Below are 22,832 nucleotides of genomic sequence, written 5' to 3'. Positions count from 1 at the left end.
TGACTGTGCTATAGGAACAGAGAGAGCGATACTGCGTTGGAGAAAATTCTCCAACTTAGGTATGAAACCCCAAGTGAACCATCTAGCAAAGTGTTCAGTTTGAAGATGCAAGAAATGTCTGAGACAGTCAAGATGACTTGAAGGCATTTTCCAGTAAAAATCCCAAGCCACCGGCTTTTCTAAAAGCACTCATACCCAAGAAGATGCACCAGAAAATAAATTCACCTAGAAAGCTACATGTTTTAATAGAATTTTAGATATTGTTGTTTCAGTGAGCTACATCTTACTTCGTCTTAGGGCTATTGGGAGAAATAAAGTAAAATTCATGATTGTACTGATTGGTTATTATTTTATGTTTGTACATACCTCACATATGTGCTTAGATATGTATAATTGCATGTGACACATACTGGATAGGAACAGAAGAAATAAAATAAAAATGAAGGAATAGAAACGATAATAAAAAGGATGAGTTATAAAGAACAATATAGTAAAATAATCCAGAGTGGGTGGCATGACACATTAAAATATTATAGATAAAACATGAACAATTTTATCATCAGTTTAAATGCCACCTACCAAATAAAATTCACAGATTTACTTTATTAAAAGTCTTTTCTTATGTTCTGTCAAGGTAACATAAACATTTTAGAAAATTTCTTTATATTTGAGTCACATATAGGCAATAGTAGCACTTGAGATGTTGAAGCAGAAAGATCTTGAGGTCAAGACCAGGTTGAGCAACATAGTAAGATCTGGGAGGGAAGAAGGGAGGAAGAGAGGAGGAGAAAAGAGAAGAAGGAGAAGAAGAAGGAAGAGGAGGAGGAGAAGAAGGAGGAGGAGGAGGAAAAAGAAGAAGAAGAATTAGAGAAAATAGTTATATTTTTGGCAAGCAAACAAGAACTGAACATTGAAATGATTGCCTGTAAAGGGATATTTTCAGAAACAGAATGCAAATGGTAAGCCTTGTTGCAATAATGTGTTTAGATTGTTAAATTTTGTTGCTCTTACAATTTAGACAATCTCTTTTTAACTTCATTTATATAATTGGTTGATTATACAATAAGTAGATCCTAATTCTCAACATCTACACTTCCCTCTGGACAAGTGATTACAAGTAAATAGAGAAATCAGTCTCTTATTCCTCAGTGGCATCTCTTTCTCACTTCCCACACCACCCCCAGGAAAATACCTGTAATCTTGACACACTGGAGGTAAGTCTGACTCTGGAGTAGAAACGGGCATCCCTGGCAAGAGCACTTCAAAGCATCCTGCCTGAATCAGACATAAACTTCTTCTAGAACCCATTTTGTCTGGCTATTCACAGTTGGGTGGCTCTTTGTCCTCTGAATATAATTTCATCCAACCTAGGAAAAGACAGCTATGAAAATACTTCTGGTCTACCCTCAATACTCTTGTATATTTTATGTCTTTGTATCTATACTCTCCCGGCCCTGAAGTACTCAAATGCTCATTGTTCCTCAATTGTATGGAAAGGCATTGGATAAGGCCTGAAGGTTACCTTGTTAAGGAGTGGTAGATAGATTAAACATAACCTTGTAGCCTTGTGATACTAGAGCATGCTCAAATATTATTTGTTGCTATGTACCCATTAACTCTTCAGTCAATGTCACCCAGGTAATCATACCATGCATTTACTTGGTACTAGGCATGCACTACCCAGATATCTGATCATGCAAGCCTGTATCAATTGCTATATGGCTTTCAATGGTATTTTGGGTTAAATAAGTTTTAGTTTGGGTCCATTGCTTTTATTTTATTTATTCTAGAAGGTTTCCTGCACAGTCCTGGAAACACTCTCAGCTGCATCTTCCTCTATTGACTCTATTCCTCTATTGAATAATTGGATATAGCGAGTATGTTGAAATAGAAGCTCTTGTTAGTTTACCCCCAATACCCCTATTCAGCTCTCCCTCTGCATCTGCAAAGCCTAACTTCTTATCTGGTCTTACTGTTGGAGAGTACTCTTCCTGCTTAGGTGTCCTTGCTGTTCTGAAATTCCCACGAGATGGCCTCATCTACATTAGACATTTTCTCCACAGCAGGAAATGATGGCAGTTCTATCTGAGGGGTCCAGAGGAGGATGGCTAAATATAGCTTCATTCTTGGAATGTGAGAGGAATATCATTGATCTTTACACATTCCTCAGCTGGCTTACCATCACAATGAAGCAGAACAGGGAGAGGAAAGCACACTGCTCACAACTCCTGAAAGTATTTAAAAAAAAAAATACCACCAGTATTGGGGAGTGGGGTGGGAAAGTTCTTGTTTGCAAGTGAAATTCACTATTCTAAAAATACACCTAGAAGAAGGTGATTTTTGTAGTAAATATTTAGAAAGTGTTCTCAGAGTGATGGGGTGGGATAGGATGGGGTCACTCTTCTGTTTTGCAAGAGTTGCAACTTCTGTGCTTAACATCATCTGACCATGACACGTATTGCTACCAGGCTGCTCAGTGCAGTGTGGGGATAAGATGGGCACATTTGATGTTCCTGTGTGTTGGCAAGACTAAGTGTATCCCCAGGAAGAGATATTTTATCCTATGTGTCTCTTTTATTTGGGACAATGCATAAAAGACCAATTTGTCCAAAAAAGAAACAAACAGTAACAAAAAGACACCATCAGCTTATCAAAAACTGAATTATGTGGAATCCCTGCCAAGTCAGCCTATGACTCTTCATGAATATGGTTTTGCTCGTCCAAGCTTATCTAGAGTTTCTTGTCCACCCCTCAGTACGGTGGCGCAAAATCATCTCTGTTCTTTGTTCTACCCTGATGGCCTCTGTAGCTCAAAAACATTCTCAAATCGACCTCTGTCTGCCCATTATACTACTTACTTTAATAAATTTAAAATGTGTTCAGTACAATCTGGTGTTTTAAGGGAACCATAGAATCTCTAGGAATCCATAAGAGAGGACTCTAAATTTTTTTAATATGAAATAAATCTATTATAATTCAAAATTATGCAAAAATACATATGCTGTGTAATAACTAAGTGATGTTTTCATTTAAACGATAGTTACATACATTACCTTTCAACCACAGTTTCCATCCCCACTCCACCCAGCCCTGATCCTCTACCTCCTCTCTCCCCCAGATCTTCCTCTGTTTCCCTTCAGAAAAGATCAGGTCTCCCAGGAATGTCAATCCAACATAGCATAACAATTTGCTATAAGACAAGGCACAAAGCCTCATATCAAGGCTAGAAGGAGGAAAAGGGTCCCAAAAGTATGCAGAAGTGTCAGAGGTACTCCCCACTTCCACTGGTACGAGTAGCACAAGAACACTAAGCTGTGACTGTGAAGGATTTGCAGACAGATTTCTCTAGACCCATTCCTCAGGGTCTGGAAGTGAGAAGTGGGTGGGCAAAAATACTTTTGAGTTTCATTACTTTTGAGAAAAAGAGGGTAGGAGATCCAATGCCAGCCTACCAGATCTGGATAATGCAGAAAGCAAAACAGTGCCTAGACATTAGCCACAAGATTAGTTGTTCTCAAAATAATCCTGTAAAGAAGAGTTACCTAACAATTGCTAAATCTCAGAGTACTAAACCAGGAGTAAAAACCACTGAGCTTCTTGGAGGAAAGAGAGACAGAAGGTGTGAGACAGGGAAAAGATACAGTGTGTGTGTGTGTGTGTGTGTGTGTGTGTGTGTGTGTGTATGTGTTTCACAGCCACAGACTCATATATTAGATTCCTGATGGAAGGACACTAGCAGAATCAACATTCAGATAATTCCACCTCCCTGGAGGTCTACCCTCCCACCCCTTAGACCCCATTGGCTCCTCCTTCTAGCTTTATAATGCTCGGCCACTTGAGGTTTCTTGGGGGGGGGGAGGTCTGCCAGAGAATGCTTCTCTTTCTGCAGGCTACAGGGCTCAAAACCTAGGTAGCCTAGAGACGGAGTTTCTGGCATCTCAATTGCCAACCATAGTCTGAATGAGGGGCTTCTGTGAAGCCTGAATAATAAGCATTTTCAAGACTTGGTAGTGTCCCAAAGCAAAAAGGCTAGAGTGAGTGGTATTCTCTTCCATGCAGCTCCAGAACCTTCTTTCTCAGGCTTCCACAGCCAGATGGGGCAATGCTGGACTCTAGATTCAGGTCCAAGACTACAAGCTTCTTCCCAGAGACTTGCAGACAGCTAGGGATACAACAAATTACTTTCTTCCCACATTATTAACAGTGCATCTGACTGGTGATTTTATAAGTTATACAGCACTTTCCTATCTGTGTATTATTTTTTTAAAAAATTCCAGTTTGTTTTTTTCATCCTGTCTAATGCGAAGGTGACATAAAATGATGGAACTATGAGACCATTGAGAATATGGGGCTCTGTATACAATCTACCTAGCTTTGAATTCTAGCTCAGTTCCTGAACTTTAGGCAATTTGCTTAATATCTGTGTTTTCGTTTTTCTAGTCTGTAAAATGGGATCGGTAATGATGGATGCTTCCTAATATAGCTATTGGAATTAAATGAGTGAAAACTAACTACAGTCAGTGTCTGGTACTATCATAGCATTTGAAGAAACTGAATGATAAAAGTAGGTATGGTGGCCCAGGCTTTTAACCCCAGCATTTGGGAACGGGTTGGAGGGTACAGAGCACCATGAATTCCAGGTCAAAATAGTCTACACAGTGAGTTCCAAGCCAGCCAAGCATAACTGTCTCCAAAACCTGTTGCTATAGTCTTTCCAGTTTCACAGATTGTAATGTTCATTATGATGTTCTGAAAGACTCCTTACTTGCCCAAATCCCTTGCTCTGTCTTTCCTGAAACCAGTGCTCTAGTTGAGGAGCAGAGTAATAGCAACCTGCTTGCACACTGCTCAGAGCAGTACTGCTTCCTCTTCTCGGTTGCAATGTTCCCCGATTCCCAACACTCTTCTGTTGTTTCCTACTCATACCCTATCATAACTTACGCTTAGACTACAGACTCTCTTCAAGATCTCACTGTATCTTCAGACTCCGGAACAATGTCTGCCACAAAGAGATACTACTTAGCAAGCATTTGCGGAACTAAAGGCTCCCTGTTTGGGAGCTAAAGGCTACCAGTCCCTAGATAGCGCTTGACAGGGGCAGTTTCTATTCAGTCCTACACAAAACCTTGCATGGTAGTAAGTTCAATTATTCTTTCTACTTTTCAAACAAGAAACACGATGCTGAGAGGTTAAATAGTTTGCCTAGAAATGCATATTTATATTTATATAGCTAATCATTCCACAACAATCTGCAGTTTGAACTGTTATCACTTGCTACATGAAGTTATGATATTCCAATGGCTTCATTAAAAGCATACTGTCTAGTTTTCACATAGTTTCTTTATTGATGAAATTGGTTTTCATTAGGAAATTCAAGATATCGTATGAAGGTAAACCACACTTAAAGGAAACTTCAGCTATTTCTTATCAATTGTCTCATGAGCCCATTGGTTACCATACTGTAATCTCATCACATATTATATGTGAGCTATAGTTAGTGTCTCACCCCAAAAATATCATTTCAAAAAAATCTTCATGAAGCCAGGGGGATGACTCAGGTGGGTAAAAACCAATTGTTTTTGCATAAGACTCCTTACTTGAGTTCAAGTTCCCCCAAACCATGTTAAAAAGCTATATGGGTGTTGTACACTTATAATTCCAGTACTTCTACAGTGTGATGGGAGATAAAGGTGGGAGAATCATCCAGAAGCTTGAAGGTCAGCTGACATGGAATAAACTGATAGGAGCAAGAGAGGGCCTGCTTCAACAATTTGGAGGTGGCGAACAGACGCCTGAATGCCTCCCATCTCACAGGCCCTGGCCACTCTCCAGTCCTGCCATTCACTCAATGCACAAAAAAAACATAAATAAATAAACTTGAGAAATATTTTTGTAGTCAACAAATTTTTCAAAACATTGCTCTCTATCATCAAAAACATACTTCCCTAAGGCAGTTAAGGAAGGGTTTACAGATTAACAAGAGTGGAAGCAGGCAATGGCTACATTTTTGAGAACTTAGTGCGTGTCAGGCCTGTGGTACTCGGAGATTTACAATAGCCACTAAAGGTCTGCAAAGTAGACTCTGCTATCTTATTTAAAATTACGGGGGAAGTGGGCCTTAGAGAATTTTACTCACTTGCTAGGGGTCACACAGCTATTAAATGTAGAACCTAAAGTGAATTCTGAAAGTTCATGTCTTTAAAGCCTGGGCTTTTATCCCAAACTAGACTTTGAAGATTGTCCAAGTTACTAATGACTGTCCACAAGTGTCGGTTTCTTCAACAGTAAATTTGAGAGAATGAACTGTTATCTTGAAGAGTTACTCTGAAGGTTAGAAACACCCAGGGCCAGGGCCAAAAGTGCACAAAGTAGGCATTTCAACTATTATGCTGAAACATTTATGAATGCATGGGGGCACTTAATGAACAGAGGAAGACCCGAGGTCACTTTAAAGGCATTGGGGAGCTAGAGAGGTGGATCTACATACAGTTTCAGCTGTCTTGGGAGTTGGCCCTCTCCCTTCCATTATACAGTGACCGAATGAAGCTCTGAGCGACAGGCAGGGGGCAGGGGCCTGACTCCAGCTCGGACAACCTCTGCAGGGAGTAGGGAGAGAGGCGGGGAGCTGGGAGGGGCGTTCCAATCCTGGTCGTCAGAGGACTGCAGGTGCTAGGCAGAGTTGATGTAGGTGGGTTCGGGAGCCCAGCGAGGGAGGGGAGGAGGCTGGGGCGGGACGGCAGGCGGGTGGGGGAGAGAGGGAGGCGGGGCTCAGGGCCCGAGAGGCAGTCCTTAGACAGCTCTTCCCATGCCGGGCAGTTGCTGCATCTGGAGGAGCTCTCTGGAGAATCTCCAACCTCAGAGCGGGCCTTCTACTACCGTAAGTACCTACAAATGAGCGCATAGTCCAGTGGCTGAAGATTAATTACTGGCCACAAAATCCTAAACAAAACCCCGAAAGACTCCCCGTGCTGTGATTAATCGCCGTAAATCAAACTGCTCCCTAGTCTTTCCCCCCACCCCCTTCATGCCTGCCTCTCTCCTTCTTTCCCCGGATCCGAGCCCCGCCTCGATGAGAACCTCTGGGCAATGTAGGTATCTCCTCTTTCCTTTCTCAGTCTTCCCTCCAAGCCCTAAGCAATGCTTGTACCCAGCACCCCGCGGAGCCCAACCCTTTTGATTGCTGGGGCCCTTAAAGGTATAAAAGGGGCTAGGTACATATCACTCTCGAAAGCACTGCGGCGCTGCCTCATGGTGGGGAAAGTGCTTGGGGTAGAGTACAAGGGGACCGTTAAAAAATAGCCTCAACTGCCTAAGTTGGGGGTGGGGTGAAAGGGCAAAATGGGCGTGGCCAATTTTGAACATCAGCTCTTGTTCCCAAGTTCCCTGAGCATAAGATTCATCATCTTGGCTGAAATGATATGATACAATTCTGTTCTGTTTTGTTTTGTTTTATTTTGTTTTTAATGATTGAGGAGTGGTCAGCCATGCTGAGAAATTCAGCTTTTCTGACCCCACTCCAGTTACCAAGAAACAAGACCCAGATGTCCATGTGGTCAGGCTGGATCAGGCTGGATCCTCAGAGGGCATTCCCTGGGTGCAATCCCAGGTTGAACTCTTTCCTTGGCAAAGAATCTAACTTTCCCCCAATAGATCTTGGCCCAATGCCCCGAGGGGAAACAGAGCAACAGGGTGGTATCCAAGCTTTGACCTGGCACTGAGAAAATTGGGTACAAGGGGTTCTAGGAACTGGAATGTGAAGAGTTTCATTAAAGTTTTATGCCAAATTATAACCCTCTTTGAAAAATGAGACAAAATACACCTGTTTACAAGAAACATGTACAGCATGCCTGGCACTGTACACTAATTCTTCGTAATCGAAAAACAAGAATACCAGATACACATTAACAGATTAAAAAAAAAGTTCGGAGACTGTAAGTTAAGCATCCTTGAACACACACACACACACACACACACACACACACACACACACACACACGAAAATCAGGGTCCAGCTCCTCTTGAATCTTCTCAGTGTCAACCTGTTCTCCAAGGCCCAGGCGCTTTCCACTTCTCCATTTCCCTCACTGTTAGTCCGTTAGTGTTAGACGGTATTAGAGGCCGCCAGTCTGTGATAGGTTTCAAAAAACAAAGTTATTCTCTTTTCCTTTTGTGGGAGCTGCATCTCCGTCACTTTACCACATAGCTGGAGGCAGGCTGGATTTTGTACTTTGAGTAGAAGTCCCATGGAGGAGAACTCTCCCGAGTTTGTACTGGGAAGATATACCTTTCCTAGGCATATGGTTACTTTGCAGAGAGAGGGGAGAAGACCCATCTCATGTAGATGGAGTATATATGGTTGGGAGTGACTTCTGGAAAAATGGAAAAACCTCTCTGAAATCAAATCTCTTTTCTAATGTTCCTTCAAATTCAAACGGTTCCATTTTCTTCAGAGGTAGTGAACAAAGCTGCTTAGAAGCTCAGGGCAAGTTCTAAGAGGGATAATTTATACTTTCATTAACTATGGGGGAGCAGCTGGATTAACTAGCACATACTCAAGATAGGAGGGTATTAAGCTTTGGAAGTAAGGGACAAGGGTGCATTATAAGCACTTCTTACAAGGAACAGTCTTTGTGATGAACTAGGAGGGATGACAGAGTATGAAGAGAGGACAAGGACTGATGCTGTCTCTGGGCATTTGAGTGTCAGACTTGGAGTTAAAAATGAACTTTAATTTTTATTTAATATTTTAACTTTCAGCAAACTATGTATCCTCCCTAAACTCCATTTGCCCCAGCAACAAAATGGCAGCAGTGGTAATAATGTCTTTTTTATTAAGCTGTTGGATGACTCAAATGTGTGACCACATGCATGTACATGCCGTGTGTGAGTGGTGCGGTTGTGCACTTATCTAATTAAAAGATCTCAAAAGGTGACTCTTGGCATGGTCCACTTCCCCTACTCAGTGGGATTTCTTCAGGCTTGTTTAAGGTCACCTTTTGTGCCTTTGAAATCTCAGGGACAAATAAACATTTCAACAAAAATAAAGTCTTGGATCGCAGGAAAAGATCTTGAGTAGAGAGACTGGGAAGTGAAGAAAAGCGACAAGTGGCCTTATTAACTAAAAGCTAGATTCCTGGGAGCTAGTGGAATGTAAGGTTGTCAAGAGTAATGCAGTGATCACACCTCAACTTGAAGGAGCGGAACTAGACACTGAGCAAGAAAATGTCTTCTTTTTAGAGTCTACCACCTTTTAAGAAGCAAAGCCTTCAAGTCTTGGAATACGCATCCTGCAACAGTGGGCCCATAGGCCTGGACAGGCTAGAGTGTCAGCCATGATGCTTCGAACCTTCACTCTTTTGCTCTTTTTCATTTGTAAGTACAAGGAAGGGATGAGAAGCAAGTAACCTTGTTAGAAAGGCTCTTGTGAGTAGACTCCTAGGAGATCTGGGGAGCTTGTTGAGACTGGAGGGCAAAGTAGAAAAGCAGACTTTTCCTTATCATTCTCTTTTCAGGGCTCAATCGGGGTCTAACTTCAATGGGTAAGTGTCTTCCTGTCTGGGATTCTAAGGTAGTGGCCTGTCTGTCTAGCCTTGAAATACCCAAGAAAGGTTAGGCTACTTGGGAATCAAATCCTCTTCTATTATGATTTGATTTCCCAAGAAATAGGCAGAACTTTATCTTGCTTTAGAAGGCAGCCTATTCCCCTGCTCAGTTGGATTCCTTGAACATATGCCCCTGGCACCTCTGTCCGAAACCCATACAGGAGCAGAGATTCCCACTCCCACAAGAAAGGAGAAGTTGGCATCTGGGTGGGTTAGAGCTAATGTTAAGGTGTGTGGTGGGGCACCTTGCGGAATGAGCACTAATATCTTTCTGATTTTGGGGAATGGCAGCAGAGGAGTCTCAACCAGAGCTATGGATAGAGTCCAACTACCCCCAGGCCCCTTGGGAGAACATCACACTTTGGTGCAAAAGCCCCTCTCAAGTATCCAACAAGTTCCTGCTACTGAAGGATAACACACAGATGACCTGGATTCGTCCTCCTTACAAGACCTTCCAAGTTTCATTCTTCATAGGTGCCCTCACTGAGTCCACTACAGGTCTTTATCGATGCTGCTACTGGAAGGAGAAAGGCTGGTCAAAACCCAGTAAAATTCTAGAGCTAGAAGCACCAGGTGAGATGGCAAGGCTAAATACTCAAGACTATTCACTCACTTTTAGCACTCAAAATCACCATCCCAGGAAAGAATTTGTTGTAGTGATTCATTTACCTTAAATGTATGCATGTATGTGCGTCACAGATAACACATAAGTGCCTACTCAGTAACAGACAATGCAAGTAAAGTACACAGCTCTGGAAGGGTGGGGCAAGGAAGACTTGTTCAGGGAAGGCTCATCTAAAGCCTATCTCACCTCTTCCTGATATCTAGGTAGCACCATCTTTTAACTCATATCAGTTCATTCTTTTTTTTTTCCAGGCCAACTCCCTAAACCTATCTTCTGGATCCAGGCAGAGACTCCCCCTCTTCCTGGATGCAATGTTAATATCCTCTGCCATGGATGGCTTCAGGATTTGGTATTTATGTTGTTTAAAGAGGGATACACAGAGCCCTTAGATTACCAAGCCCCAACTGGGACAATGGCCATCTTCTCCATTGACAACTTGGCACCTGAGAATGAAGGGGTTTACATCTGCCGCACTCATATCCAGATGCTCCCCACTCTGTGGTCAGAGCCCAGCAACCCCCTGAAGTTGGTGGTAGCAGGTGGGTGTGGCCAAGGCTGCTGGCATCTAACAATTGTTATCCCAGGGATCATGGCTGGTTGAGCAACAGTTTTTTATATGACTTGCCTTGGTCAGTTTCTAGGCCCTGCAAAGTCAATGAGGTAGAGTTGTTTTTCTTGAGCTACAAACTAGAGTCCCACATGCTTTAAAGCAGATAATCCATTGGCTTGTTTGTGAGCCTACTCAGCTATTCAGTAACTTCATCTTATCATAGTTTTACTGTCCTTTACTTGTTGATCATCATTCATTCATTCATCCAATATTTATTGAGCACCTAATATGTGCCAGGCATTGCCAATACAGTCTTAAAATTGATTTATTAAAAGTTTAAATGTATTTGAAAGGATTATATTTAAGAGTGGGAAACAGACTGAATCACTGTGCCCATTGATGTAAAACAAACAAAACGGGAAAGAAAGCAACAGATTACTTTGTTTCATATCACCAAAGCCAGCAAAGGCAGCACCAAGCTCTAAACACAGAAGGCACCTCCCCCAAATGTTAGAAAAATACACTCCAGCTTCAACTTCTCTATCCCATGCCCTGGATGATTCCAGACAAAATTGTCTACATTTATGTAGTTCCTGCTGCAAGCAAAATAGATCTAAGGGAATTGTGATGCTACAGAAAGTACCCCTGATTTATAGTTCCACCCATGACACTGCTTCCCTGTATGATGTTGAGCAAGTCATGTCACTCCTCGGTGCTTTGGTTTTCTCCATTCTAACACAGGATAAGAGTATCTGTCCAATCTATTGTACAATGTCACTCTGTGCTTCCATTTCAGGATCTGCAAAATTGCTCTAAGAATAATGCCTACCTCACAGGGTTGTTGTGAGGATTTACCTAAATAATTATGTACAGTGCCTGGCACATAAGTTCTCAATAAATGGTAGCTAATAATTTTATTAATACAGCTTTTTCTTGAGGATCAAAATACAAAAGATTGTTTAACCCGTGTATATGGATGCTTGTTGTACACATACCCTTCCATCATAGTTCCCCACTAACACACACTTCTGCAATTAATGTTCACCAGGCTTTCCCACTTCTCTAAAATTTTAGATTAGCATGGACTTTATATTATTTATACTCAATGCTACTAGACCACATGACACATCCGAAAAGCTCCCATGAGTATATGACAGAGCTTATCCTTTCATAGTGGATGAGTACCTGGGATCTAAGTGGAGATAACATGGAGTCATATAAAGCAGAAGTTTGATAGTACAGCCACTTTAGAAAAACAATCCATGCAAATGAGGGTGGACCCCATTACCAGATTTCATTGGCTTACTGAGTTATTACTCCAAATCTCCCTATTGCCCTCCTCCAACCTCATGCTGCAAGTGTTGAAAGTCGGGTCTTAAAGCAAGATTAATGTGTTCAGATGCTCTCATATTTCAGTGAAAGGTATGCTCTATAAGATAGAATCAAAGTCATTTTTAGAGGTGTAGATTTTCTGGTCGTGGGAAGAACTATATTTGTCATTTTAGAGACCTGAAGATACAGGGAATTATGAATGTAGACAGTCCTCGGAAGCAAACACCTATACCTGGCTGAGCTCACAGTGGAGCTAGTAGAGTTGGATGAGAGGGAAGGGCTATAAGATAACTTACCCTTGATTATACACATGTAGAGGCATAAATCTAAGGCAAGAGAAGGGGGGAGGCTTATATCTCAATTACCACTTTTGTCCAAAGAAACTAGGAGAATAAACATAGACGAGGGAAGAACTGGACAAACTGTAAATTAAGGGTCTCTTCCCTTTCTAGGTCTCTACCCCAAACCAACTCTGACAGCCCATCCTGGGCCCATCCTGGCACCAGGAGAAAGCCTGAGTCTCAGGTGCCAAGGGCCAATATACGGAATGACGTTTGCTTTAATGAGGTTGGAAGACTTGAAGAAATCGTTTTACTACAAGAAGCCAATAAAAAATGAGGCATATTTCTACTTCCAGGATTTGAAGATACAGGATACAGGGCACTACCTCTGTTTTTACTATGATGGGTCATACAGGGGCTCATTGCTTAGTGATATCCTGAAAATCTGGGTGACTGGTAAGATATGAGTATGCTATGGAACAGGTTATATAGCTGACTCCCTCTCCCCTCTTGTACTTAGTCATCCAGCCAGGGCTAGTGGTGGTGGGGGGCTCAGGAACAGAATTTGTGCACCATACTAAGAGATTTGCAAAGTACAAGCTGGAGGACAGAGAAGGGAAATCACCTTAAGTATTAGAAGGCGTGGAGAGTTTCACCACTGGCTGTTTGTATTTTGGGTCTCATCCTAGATACTTTCCCCAAGACCTGGCTACTTGTTCAGCCCAGTCCTGTGATTCAAATGGGTCAAAACGTGAGCCTGAGGTGTGGAGGACTGATGGATGGAGTGGGTCTTGCACTCTATAAGGAGGGAGAAGAAGAGCCCCTTCAGTTTCTGGATGCATCCAGCAACACTGGCAACAGTTCATTCTTCCTAAAGAATGTGACCTACAGGGATGCTGGCATCTATAGCTGCCACTATTACCTTACCTGGAGGACATCCATTAAGATGGCAACATACAACACTGTGGAGCTGATGGTTGTAGGCAAGTGATCTTAACTGGCTTTACTCTTACTGTCACCTATTTGCTTTTATTATTATTAAGGTGCTCTAAGGAGGGGGTTAGTGGCTGGTGCACTTTCCTAGAGGTATGAGCTAAAGAGAAAACACTAGAAGTGTGGTGTAAGGTTTTCTATCCTTTAGGAACCTTCTTTCCTGAGATTAACCTTAAGCCTTGCCTCTCAGCATGACACATTCCCACTGCAAGTCATAAAAAAAAATAAAATTAATTTCCTTTAAGCCAGGGAGTGTTTACAGGTATGAGGTCTTCCTGATTGAAATTAAGAACCAGTAGTCTTTAGCAAACCACGGAGAAGGGAAAAGAACTCTAAATACACAAAGTCGGAAGTCATTAACCAAATGTAAGTGAAAAGAGAGAATCCCAAATGGAGAGTTGTGAAACATTTGGCAGGGGAGAGGGAGCTGACTTAGTGTCACATCTGACTGTGGTCTCTGGATTGGTTTCAGATAAGCCCCTTAAACCCTCCCTTTCAGCTTGGCCCAGTTCCGTGTTCAAAGTAGGAAAGATCATCACCCTTCAGTGCCGAGTGTCTCATCCAGTACTTGAATTTTCTTTGGAATGGGAAGAAAGAACAACATTCCAAAAGTTCTCAGTAGATGGAGACTTCATCATCACTAACATTGAAGGGCAAGGCACAGGAACCTACAGTTGCAGCTATCGTATCGAGGCACACCCTAACAACTGGTCAGATCGCAGTAAGCCTCTGAAGTTGGTGGGGCCAGCAGGTGAGAAGATAACTTCTCATATCCTGGGATTCCAAAACAGTGCCCAGATATATGGGAAGGGGAGTGGGGGCTTGGAAATCAGGACCCATGCATCTAGGCACACTTTCCTTGGGTGTGCTACCATAACTCAAAGGAGTGATCAGAATATTCTGAAGACTCCTTCTTATTCTCCACAAACAGGAAAGACACATCTGTGTCAAGCTTCTAAACAGAAGTTTTCTCTGTGAGAAGCTCCCCTTCCCCACCATGATGTTATCTGTCTGATCTCATCCCTATCACGGTTTCTGCTTCTGGTTTCCTCTGGTCACAGGCTTCCTCACCTGGAATTCCATTCTGAATGAAGGTATCAGGGTGTCCCTAACCATGCAGCTTGTTTCCTTGCTGTTGCTAGTGGTGTGGATACGGTGGAAGTGTCGAAGACTGAGACTCAGGTAATTGCCTTTGTTCAGCCTGTTGTTGCTAGCTGAGTGTGTGCTCTCCTAGTCTCCAGAATGTGCCAGTCCCTAGCTGCAGTAAACATAGGGACACATTCTTAGGTTTCTCCTCAGCATCTAGACGTACAAGTCAGGGCATTCTCATTCCATCTGCTTCTCTTTCACCTCACAGAAGGGTCATTACCCAAGCCAAGTGGAATCTAGTTTTCTGGGGCTACAAGAATAATCAGAAACATGTTCCCTGACCTCCACACTTCCTACAGTGCCCAAATCTCCTCTCAAACAGCTCTGTCCACAAGACATTATAGATGTCTTCTCTATTGATATGATATGGTGTGAACAGGCTTGCTCATAAGAAGCTATGCTGTTGGCTCTTCTAGATTGTTATCTAATTCCCATCCTATTTTTTCAACATTACCCCTCACATTCAAGGGCTAGAGAATATATTTGAGTTCATTCTAGGTTCCTTACAAACCAGTTTTTCTGTTACTTTTGATTCCTATGGTGTGTGTAGAGCACCCTTAAGGTAGAGTTTTAAGCTGGATAGGCATTTGATAAGACAATAAATGGGGCCAGAGGATCAGATTGTTTCCTCTAGCCAGAAAATATAGCCCACAAGATCCTACCACTATTTTTTTAGATTCTCCAGTGTCCTTTGGACCATTGATCTCTCTTCCTAATCCCCATGGTTTTCTAAGGGTATTTCAGAAGACAATGAACAGAGAAATAACAGTTCTTAATGGAGTAGAGGTCTTACCACCTGAATATTTTGCCGACTTCCCTCCAACCCCTGCTTCCGGATGTACCTGTCTGCCACCTTTATGTGCCTGGGAAAGTTAATACACAATGGATAGATCACCATGACTCTGTGTGTCTGTGTTTTCTGCTGGGATCTGAGGGTTAGTATGTCAGAGCAACGAGTGGAGAGCCACTTATAATTTCTGAGAGAGAGAGAGAAAAAAAAACAACCTTGAAGTTTTCAAACAGTGTTCAGGGAGGTCAATTTTTACAGCCTATAGATCTGTCCTAAATTTCATATGCTTTAGGCCAAGCTCCTAGTGGGATTATCCTACTCCAAGATCACTGCATCAAAGAATAAGATCAGAATCTAGATTTCATAGAAAGTAGCCTGAAAAGTTGTTTTCCTGAACAGAAAAAAGGCTAAGGATAGCCACTGTTTCCTAAAGGAAAACAAAATTGCCAGTTGAAAATTGGCTTTATACCTCCCAATTGTACAGGAGCCCAGCGACAGTGCTGCACATTTGTAGTCACAATCATTGTGGAGGAGGGAGAGATCCCACTCTCTGACAAGCTAGCTCAGGACTGACAGGCCGTCTTCTGATAATTCATCAAGGCTGCCTAGGCAACCCTTCCATAACAGAGGCAGGTGAGGCAGGTCAGTCTGAAGACCAATACTGCCACAGGAACAACTGCTTCCAAACTTAAACTTGATGACTGAGAAACACTCAAGGTTCCTCTTTCCACCCCCACACTCAACCACCCAGGGCTGCTGAGCTCCAGGGGTTCCGAGAACTGGAGATACAAAAGCCCTTTCCCACCTGACATCTCATTTGCGGCTGCAGCAACCTCCTCAGGGGCCATGGGAAGCTGATATATAATACAAACTGGGGGAGGGGCAGAGGTGAGGGGCATGGAGGTCAGAGAAGTGCAAGGGGTTTGTAGGCGGTTAGGCCCTCAAGAAGAAAAGTCATCAGTGTCAGAAAAGATTATGTCCCATTATCCTGGTCATACCAATCCCTATTGGGTGGTGAATAAGCCAATGACATAAATTGCCGCCCCCTTCTCTCCGCCCTCTCCCTAATCCCAGCAACTCCTCTCATCTTTTTTTTTCTGGTCTCCCTAGAGAAGCCTGGTTGTTGGGAACAGCTCAAGGGGTCGCCATGCTCTTCATACTCATGACTCTTCTTTGCTGTGGTGAGTACAAAAGGGTGCAACAGGGGTCTGGGCAGCAGGTTTGGGGGGCAGTCTTGGTGAGGAGGGAGCCGAACCTGGTAAGGGTTTCTTTTGCAGGGCTGTGCAATGGGACATTGACAGAGGAGATTGGTGAGTTTTTTTTTTCCTGCCTCAGACTGGGACATTCCTCTCTGGAGATCCGAAATAACTACAGAGTGTCAGTGTCAGTGCCCAGGGAGTGACTGGTTGGGAGGGAGGGAAGGACAGCCAGGAAGGGGCACTTGTTAAAGCTACTGGCAACATTCAGCCTCCAACTTTGTCTTTCTGCCTGTAAAAATTTCCTTCAGGCTCCTGCACTTTTGTGAGGCTCAGCTGAGACAGGCGCTTCCCCCTTTTCCCAGCACCTGGAGAAAGCAGCAAGATAGGAAAGAAAGACTTCTGATTGAAGGGAGGGGGCGTGTGATCTGGGTAGGGGCTTCACGAGAAAGGAAAGGAGGGAGGGGGAATACCAAGAGGATGGCTTCATTAACTCTGCTGTTTCTAGAAATAATCATGCCAACCCCTAAGCCTGAACTGTGGGCAGAGACGAACTTCCCTCTGGCCCCGTGGAAGAACTTAACCCTCTGGTGCAGAAGCCCTTCTGGCTCAACTAAGGAGTTTGTGTTACTGAAGGACGGGACCGGGTGGATTGCAACTCGTCCGGCCTCAGAGCAGGTCCGGGCTGCCTTCCCTCTTGGCGCCCTGACCCACAGCCACACCGGGAGTTACCACTGCCATTCATGGGAGGAGATGGCTGTGTCGGAGCCTAGTGAAGCACTTGAACTAGTGGGGACAGGTAAGAGAAAGCAGTGGATCCTCCCGGAATGATCCCCAGTGCCCCTGGAACTCCTGCTCTCCTGGGAGCACAGGGTGGGGGAGGGGTGAGGAAAAGAGTAAGAGGAGGCAGACTGAGGAATTCAGAGATACATTTCGTTTGTTTGTGGAGAAAGTAACTGAGCGTCCCATCCTGGATACTTCCAAACTTTTGATTCCCTAGCCAATCCATTTTGTTTTCTAGACATCCTTCCCAAACCTGTCATTTCGGCTTCCCTTCCAATCCGGGGCCAGGAACTGCAGATCCGCTGTAAAGGATGGCTGGAAGGTTTAGGGTTTGCTCTGTATAAGAAGGGAGAGCAAGAACCTGTCCAGCAACTTGGTGCTGTTGGGAGAGAAGCCTTCTTTACAATTCAAAGAATGGAGGATAAAGAGGAGGGCAATTACAGCTGCCGCACTCACACGGAAATGCAGCCCTTCAAGTGGTCTGAGCCCAGTGTGCCCCTGGAGCTTGTCATAAAAGGTAGAACTGAATAGGATGGGTGGGGGAGGAGGGGCAGGAAAGTGCATGATAGACACTCCTATCTCCACCACAAACTTTGCTGCTGGTACTAGGAGCCTGTGTCCAATCTTAGAGCCAGGCAGGCGTGGCGCTGGGAGTGCCAGGGCCTCTGGCTGCACGATATTAATAGCCATAATTGTTATTAATAGCTTGGGTTTGTGGAGGGTGATTTAATTTTTCTTATTATTTTCTCATCGATTATCTCATTTAACTAGAGGAAATCTTGAAGTGAGGTGAAGCAGCTACTGTTTCCATCTCTTATCCAGATGGGCAAACCAAGGCTCTGAACTAATAGAGTCCCAAAGAAAGTTTACTCTTTCAATATACTCCTTTGCCTGTTCCAGTGACAGTGAGGATTTCTCTGAAGGCAATGAGGGACAGGGGTGAGGGATCCCTATAAAACCAAACAAATAAACAAACAAAACCATCAATGTACATCTGTCTGAATGAAAATGCATACAGTGGACTGCTTCCTAAAACCAACATTTGTTGTATTTGCTTCCTGTTTTCTTGATTTGGTTTTGTAATGTTTTGTTTTTCTTTTCTAGAAATGTACCCCAAGCCTTTCTTCAAGACATGGGCTAGCCCCGTGGTCACTCCTGGTTCCCGAGTGACTTTCAATTGTTCTACCCCCCATGAACACATGAGCTTTATTCTTTATAAGGATGGCAATGAAATTGCATCCAGTGACCCAGCTTGGGGAACCCCAGGAACTAGTACAGCCCACTTTCTGATCATTTCAGTGGGCATTGGTGATGGAGGAAACTATAGCTGCCGTTATTATGACTTTTCCATCTGGTCTGAGCCCAGTGACCCCGTGGAGCTCATTGTGACAGGTTAGGGAGGGGAAGTCTTCATGGGGGGTGGGGTGGGGAGTATTGACCCCAGTGAGTGGAAAGGACTGCCAGTGGGAGGGGAAGAAATGTGTTCTCTAAAGGACACTGAGAACATTCTTAGAACAGTGCTTGGCATATGATAATAAACTGCCCATGTAGGACAGCTGCTCATGTCACAAGAAGAAACAACAAAGGAATGGGGGGAGGCCAATAATTCACATCCAAAGAAAGAAGTGAGAGAGATAGGGGTACCCATCAAAGAACCAAGCTCAAGTTGCCTGCTTTCTGAGATAATCCTTTTTAGGCTTGGCCTTGAGCTTTGAGTTGAATATCTGCCTTTTCCTGAGCTGTCAGGGATTGTTGGCTGGATGGCCCTCAGAGAACAGGAGAAATCCTTGAAATGTCAGGAACATGTTATACAGCCATTACAAATGATCATATCAAAGGGTGTTTAATGTCACAGGAAAGGGTTTACAATACAAACATATCAGACTCTTCATCTCTTCATGCACTGGGGTCTCACTTACATGCATAGCCTCAGCTCCAAGGACATAGTCATGTGTTAAAATAGAAGAGGAAAAGTAGGTGAGGAATTGTTATATTTGAGTTGGTAAAATTATGTTTTCTTCATTAGTTTTTTATTGCATTTTCTAATTTTCTACAATAAGCATATATCATCTCCTATAACAACATTATAAAAGCTATCGCAAAGCGTAGGAAGCAGTCTTCTCTTATATTATGATCTTTTTCATTTTAGAATTCTACCCCAGACCCACTCTTCTGGCACAACCAGGCCCCGTGGTGCTTCCTGGGAAGAATGTGACCCTGCGCTGCCAAGGAATTTTCCAGGGCATGAGGTTTGCCCTCTTACAGGAGGGCACTCATGCTCCCTTACAGTTCCAGAGTGCCTCGGGGACCTCAGTTGACTTTCTCCTCCATACTGTTGGAGCAGAGGACTTTGGGAACTACAGCTGTGTCTACTATGAGACAACCATGTCTAACAGAGGCTCATACCTTAGTACCCCCCTTATGATCTGGGTGACTGGTAAGAACAGACAAAACATGGGGCTGGGATAGGGTCAATTGAGCAGGGACTATGGGGGTTAATGTTTCCTAGAACTGTAGGCCAAATTATGGAGGGCATTCAAAGCAAATCAATCATCATGGAGGACAGCTAACAAGGTTATATACTCATATCTCACTCATCATTGTTCTCTGTCTAGACACATTCCCCAGACCATGGTTGTCTGCTGAGCCTAGTTCTGTGGTCACCATGGGGCAGAATGTTACTCTATGGTGTCAAGGACCAGTCCGTGGAGTTGGGTACATTCTGCACAAAGAAGGTGAAGCCACTTCGATGCAGCTTTGGGGGTCCACTAGTAATGAAGGAGCATTCCCTATCATCAATATATCTGGTGCTAGCATAGGCCGTTATAGCTGCTGTTACCACCCTGACTGGATGAGCCCAATCAAGATACAGCCTAGCAACACTCTGGAACTCATAGTCACCGGTAAGGGGATGAAACCATGGTATGAGTGTCAGTGTCGTAGTGTAGAAAGGAACAGATTGACTGGTTTGTGGAAGATATTTTTTTAAAGAACTCATATAGAGGCAAACGGAAGTCTTACCTCCTTATTGATGAGAAACTAGAAGAGGTCATGGAGGAATAAATTCTAAAGTGGCTGACGTCTGACCAGCAGTTTATTTCTTGTAGGTTTACTCCCCAAGCCCAGCCTGTTAGCCCAGCCTGGTCCCATGGTAGCCCCTGGAGAAAACATGACTCTTCAATGTCAAGGAGAACTGCCAGATTCAACATTTGTCCTGTTGAAGGAAGGGACACGACAGCCCTTAGAACAACAGAGGCCAAGTGGGTACAGAGCTGACTTCTGGATGCCAGTGGTGAGGGATCAAGATTCTGGTGTTTACAGCTGTGTTTATTATCTGGATTCTGCTCCCCTTGCGGCATCGAATCACAGCAACTCTCTAGAGATCTGGGTGACCGGTAAGGTTCTGAAACCCAGGAATGCCTTTAGATTCTGTAGTTTTTAGGCCTTTTAAAGGTTACAAATATTACAAGAAGTGGTGGGCTTCGGGCCCACTTCTTTTAACTCTATGTTCTTGGTTTGGTTACAGATAAGCCCCCTAAACCCTCACTGTCAGCCTGGCCCAGTACTGTGTTCAAACTAGGCAAGGACATCATCCTTCAGTGCCGGGGACCCCTGCCAGGAGTTGAATTTGTGCTAGAACATGATGGAGAAGAGGCCCCCCAACAGTTCTCGGAGAATGGAGATTTTGTCATCGACAACATGGAAGGGAAAGGCATTGGAAACTACAGTTGCAGCTACCGGCTACAGGCCTACCCTGACATCTGGTCAGAGCCCAGTGATTCCCTGGAGCTGGTTGGAGCAGCAGGTGAGTGGATAATGCTTCCATGAACGTTCCTGTTCTTCTGCTCCTGAGATCTCAAACAGTTCCCACAGAGATAAGCCAAAAGAGGAGACAGGAAGGGTGTGGAGTTGGAGCTCTCAAAGTATATATTCTAGCTCTTGTAAAGATGAGGAGAAAATCAGACTTTGTGTTCACTTAGAGATACTGAATAGATTCATCTACTCTAAGGCCTCCCTGCCTTACAGAAGGGCACTTTTGAGTGACTCAGCCTATTCTCCTTGTACCTTTGACTGGTCATTTCTTCCACAGCTCAGTGCATGGCTTGCATGTGGTTCTGGGGAGGCAAGAGCGAGAGGACAACCTAATATTTAAAGGAACACTGATATGCTAAGCTACAATTCTGATTTTTTGATATACCACAGGGCCTGTTGCTCAAGAGTGCACTGTGGGTAACATTGTCCGAAGTACCCTGATTGTGGTGGTTGTGGTAGCCTTGGGGATAGTGCTAGCCATAGAGTGGAAGAAATGGCCTCGACTTCGGACTAGGTAAATACTCACTCAGCTAAGCTCAGTTCCAGAAATGGAGTGGTGCTGGAAAACCCATGATCCAGTTACTTTTCTGGCCTCTAAGCCCTGCCTTACAATTTGTTTTCAGGACCCCTCCCATTCATTTTGTATCTTTTTCTTTATCCAGGGGCTCTGAGACAGATGGAAAAGATCAGACCATAGTCCTTGAAGAGTGCAACCAAGAAGGAGAACCGGGCACTACCACCAATTCTCCTTCATCTGCCTTGCAGGAAGTTTCAGTGGATCTGACAGTCCCAATATAATCACCCTCTCCTTTATAAGAGCTTTCCTCTTCTGTCTTTTACTTGCAGAGACCTGAAAATCCCACTTGTTTACCCTGGAATTCAGCAGCAGTTACTGCTTCTTGACCTCTAACCACCTGAATTAGGTCAAGAGGATTCTGGGAGTGGCAAGCTCTACCTGGTCAAGCTGTCTCCTTTATCCCTATAACTCCTCACTCTACTGATTTACTGGTGCATGCAATTCTGTTAAAAATGTATTCTTCTGAATAAAGAGAATAGTCACTATTTAACTGCAAACAAAACCATGGGAGTGGTGTTTTTTGTTTGTTTGTTTGTTTTGTTGTTTGCTTGTTCTGTTTTGTACTTACAACAGCAGAAATGATCAGAGCAAATGGGGCTGCTACTAACAGAGAAAGCAGATCAAGGATTGGAAGGAGGAGGAGGGCAGGAGGTCTCCCAAATAACACTTCTCCACTTAGTTTAAGTTATGGGCAGGGAACATGATGTTCTTCTGGCCCCCATCCTATCCCTGCATGACAGTGTTCTGTTCAAGTTAAACATGAGGGGGACAAACATTGAAGTCACACTATTTTTTTTCACTCTGTTACTTTTAGGTCCATAAGCTTTCAAACAGCGGACCTGGTCCTCTATAGAACTTTGAAACTGGCCAAGTATGTCTTGTGACACTTATCAGGAACCACAGGGTATTAACTAATTACATAGTAATTATGAATAATTAATACAAATGGATATTTCACTCCCTGTAAACACAGTTCAGTCTGTCCAAAGGTCTGGTGTCTAGTAGTGGAATCTCTGGAAGTGAGCAAGCAGTTATGAGATATGGTGTTTAGCAGGGGACCTTTGAGTGTCACTCCCAGGACTCAAATTGGAACTGCCTCTTACTTTTAGCATTTGATCATTTTTTTCCTGCATCAACACCC

The 22,832-nt window shown here is 43.6% G+C and overlaps 1 protein-coding gene across 2 annotated transcripts; it reads left to right on the top strand.

Annotated features, from left to right (window-relative positions):
* The first annotated feature begins 6,747 nt into the window (after positions 1-6,747).
* Positions 6,748-22,189, top strand: Igsf1 (immunoglobulin superfamily member 1). Of its 2 annotated transcripts, XM_034485829.2 has the most exons (20): positions 6,748-6,877; positions 9,238-9,372; positions 9,513-9,539; positions 9,894-10,175; positions 10,479-10,766; positions 12,562-12,846; positions 13,080-13,373; positions 13,883-14,134; positions 14,445-14,565; positions 16,433-16,503; positions 16,600-16,632; positions 17,027-17,317; positions 17,540-17,818; positions 18,406-18,693; positions 19,451-19,738; positions 19,917-20,204; positions 20,409-20,696; positions 20,828-21,106; positions 21,505-21,628; positions 21,777-22,185. In XM_034485829.2, exons 2-20 carry the CDS (start codon positions 9,333-9,335, stop codon positions 21,910-21,912), a joined length of 3,954 nt encoding a protein of 1,317 aa, XP_034341720.2. In that variant the 5' UTR covers positions 6,748-6,877; positions 9,238-9,332; the 3' UTR covers positions 21,913-22,185. The 2 variants fall into 2 exon arrangements, with proteins under 2 accessions (XP_034341720.2, XP_034341721.2); XM_034485830.2 differs by lacking the exon at positions 21,505-21,628 and having other exon boundaries at positions 6,791-6,877; positions 21,777-22,189.
* Positions 22,190-22,832: the final 643 nt, after the last annotated feature.

This window comes from Arvicanthis niloticus, chromosome X (genome assembly GCF_011762505.2).
Source record: "Arvicanthis niloticus isolate mArvNil1 chromosome X, mArvNil1.pat.X, whole genome shotgun sequence".
NCBI lineage: Eukaryota > Metazoa > Chordata > Mammalia > Rodentia > Muridae > Arvicanthis > Arvicanthis niloticus.
Note: the sequence above shows the minus strand (reverse complement) of the source record. Positions and strands in the feature narration are given on the sequence as shown.

Bases quoted from the DNA above. Each gene is read 5' to 3' on its own strand.
- Igsf1 (XM_034485829.2), top strand. From the start codon at position 9,333: ATGATGCTTCGAACCTTCACTCTTTTGCTCTTTTTCATTT. The intron at 10,176-10,478 runs GTGAGATGGCAA...TTTTTTTTCCAG, and splicing joins TCTAGAGCTAGAAGCACCAG to GCCAACTCCCTAAACCTATC. The intron at 14,566-16,432 runs GTAATTGCCTTT...TGGTCTCCCTAG, and splicing joins TGTCGAAGACTGAGACTCAG to AGAAGCCTGGTTGTTGGGAA.